General features: G+C 40.5%; 1 protein-coding gene across 1 annotated transcript in view; it reads right to left on the bottom strand.

Annotated features, from left to right (window-relative positions):
• The window catches only part of HELRODRAFT_84957 (hypothetical protein), a gene marked incomplete at both ends in the record, with an annotated part of 16,397 nt that overhangs the window by 830 nt on the left and 13,067 nt on the right, over positions 1-2,500 (bottom strand). Inside the window, 6 exons of the mRNA XM_009025478.1 lie at positions 72-125; positions 260-388; positions 663-818; positions 1,083-1,187; positions 1,643-1,808; positions 1,949-2,113. Coding sequence (XP_009023726.1) covers positions 72-125; positions 260-388; positions 663-818; positions 1,083-1,187; positions 1,643-1,808; positions 1,949-2,113 — 775 coding nt within the window. The remainder of the gene's footprint in view (positions 1-71; positions 126-259; positions 389-662; positions 819-1,082; positions 1,188-1,642; positions 1,809-1,948; positions 2,114-2,500) is intronic.

The raw sequence follows: 2,500 nt of genomic DNA, 5'->3' as shown, positions 1-2,500 counted from the left end.
TGACTGATTGGTTGACTGATTGATACAGGTGATGATAGCAATAATCATGATCAGATAACCAACCGACCAACCTCAAACGTATGATCTAATCTGTGAACTGAAGCAGAATTAAGCGCGCTGTAAACCTGGTATTGATTGACGATAATGACGATGACGACGATGATGATGAAGACGACATCTTTTTAAAAATGATGATGATATCGTCTCCACAGCATCCATTATCATCATTGCCACCACCACAACCACCACCACCACAAACCTCAACGACGCCGTTGAAGTTGTTGAGCTCCTGAAAGACGATTAGCAGCTCCAAGACGCGACAGACGACGGCCACACGTTCCTCAAAGTTCTCGGCTTCAACTATGCACTTTTCCAACCAGAATGTAAACTGGTGTCGTGTGGTGTGGTGAAGTCATTTTAGTACGAATATAACGACAATGATCATTTGTGACGATATGATATATGATATAACAAGACATAACGCATGATATATGATGTGATATATAATATTACATGATATATGATATGATATGATATCCACCATCCTAATTCACATAACCGTGATCATCGTCATCCCACTGGCGTCATCCTCATTATCATAAATGAATGACGTCACCGTCGTCGCTCAACGCATAATGAATGACGTCATCGTCGCCACCAACCTTAGTCGTGTGGTGAATCATTTTGAGTAGGTTCGGTGACGTCAGATGTTTCTCCTTCTTCATCCAGACGGCGCCCACCATTTCGGAGGATTTAATTTTTTGGAAAATTTCAAATTCAAGTAAAGTTACCTGGCGGGCGATTTCTATAGGGTGGAGCTGCATTTGTTGGGTGTGGTTGTTGTGGTTGTGGCTGTTGTGGGAGTGATGTGGCTGTTGTGGTTGTTGTGGCCGTTGCGGTTGTTGTGGCTGTCGTGTATGTGGTAGTAAATATTAATATGATTCTCAGCACATGGAATTGCCGTCGTAATATCATCTCACCAACATCATCATCAGCATCATCACCAACCAACGTCATCATTATCATCATCATCACCAACCAACATCATCATCAACACCGTCATCATCATCAGCATCACCAACATTCATAAGATCATAATCAGTAGGAATCTTTGATATGTGCCATTCAGCCATTGGTGGCTTCCTACTGAACGTTATCTGCTTCGGCTCGTTCGGGATCATGGAGAACTAGGTATTAACATAAATTAATTCGCATAAATTTACATAATTTCGCATAAATTAGCATAAATTAAAAAGTAACCAGTGAAAGAATGGATGAAATGATGAAAGAACGAACAATGAACGAAAAAATGGATGAAAGAACGAACGAACGGATGAATGAACAAACAAACGAACAAACAAATAAATAAGCAAACAAACAAACAAACAAAAAACAGACAAACAAACGTATGACCAAATAAATAACTAAGAAAATAAACAAACAAATTATAATAAATAAAACAAACAAACAATCCAACCAACCAACAAACCAATAAACCAACCAATCAACCAACCAACCGACCGACCAACCGACCGACCAACTAACCAACCAACCAACCAATCAACCAACCAACCAACCAACCAACCAACCAACCAACCAACCAACCGATCAACCAACGAAAACACTACTCCCTCTTGTTAACCTTTCTATTCATAATCTTCAGAATGGTCTCGACCCATTTGATCAGAAGCTTACCCCTACCCCTTAATGACTCATTCACGAAATCCTTCACCTGACTCTGTAAGGGCTTGTTGTTCTCAAAGTCGTACCAATGATAGTCCACCCAGAGCCTTATCACGTTCAAGACTCTGTAATGTGTGTGTGTATGTGTGTGGTTTGTTTGTAATGAGTGTGCGTGTTGTGTGTGTGCGTGTTATGTGCGTGTGTGTATGTGTTTGTTTGATGAGTGGATGTAATGACTCCGTAATGAGTGTGTGTGTGTGCGTACGTCGTGTGTGTGTGTATGTTGTGTGTGCGTGTGTAAATGTGTGGTTTGTTTGTTGGGTGGGTGGGTGGTTGTAGAGCGATTGATTGATTGGTCGGTTGACTTATTGGTTGGCTGGTTGATTGGTTTGATTGACAAGTAGGTTGTTTTTCTGGCTGGTTGGCCGTACTCACTATAGTAATGATGATGATAGTAAAGGTAGTGATGATCATGATGCTGATAGTAAAGGTAGTGATGATCATGATGATGGTAGTAAAGGTAATGATGATGATCATGATGATCGAGAAGGTAGTAATGATAATGAGGACGACGAAGATGAAGATGACACCAGCGACAAAACTATGATTCCAGTGGCATGACAAAAATAACATGAACGTTAAGATTATGAGGAGAAGCGACACGAACTGACCTAAAAGAAATAGGCTTAATGAAATTATTCCGAAACTTCTTCAAACTCTCCCTATCTACATCCAGCAGGTTAGGTTCCGGTATGTTGAACGTGTTGGCCCGACCCAAAAACAATTCATTCATTCATTCATTCATTCATCATTCATC

Source organism: Helobdella robusta (genome assembly GCF_000326865.2).
Source record: "Helobdella robusta unplaced genomic scaffold HELROscaffold_42, whole genome shotgun sequence".
Lineage (NCBI taxonomy): Eukaryota > Metazoa > Annelida > Clitellata > Rhynchobdellida > Glossiphoniidae > Helobdella > Helobdella robusta.
This window is presented reverse-complemented; position numbering and strand designations above follow the sequence as displayed.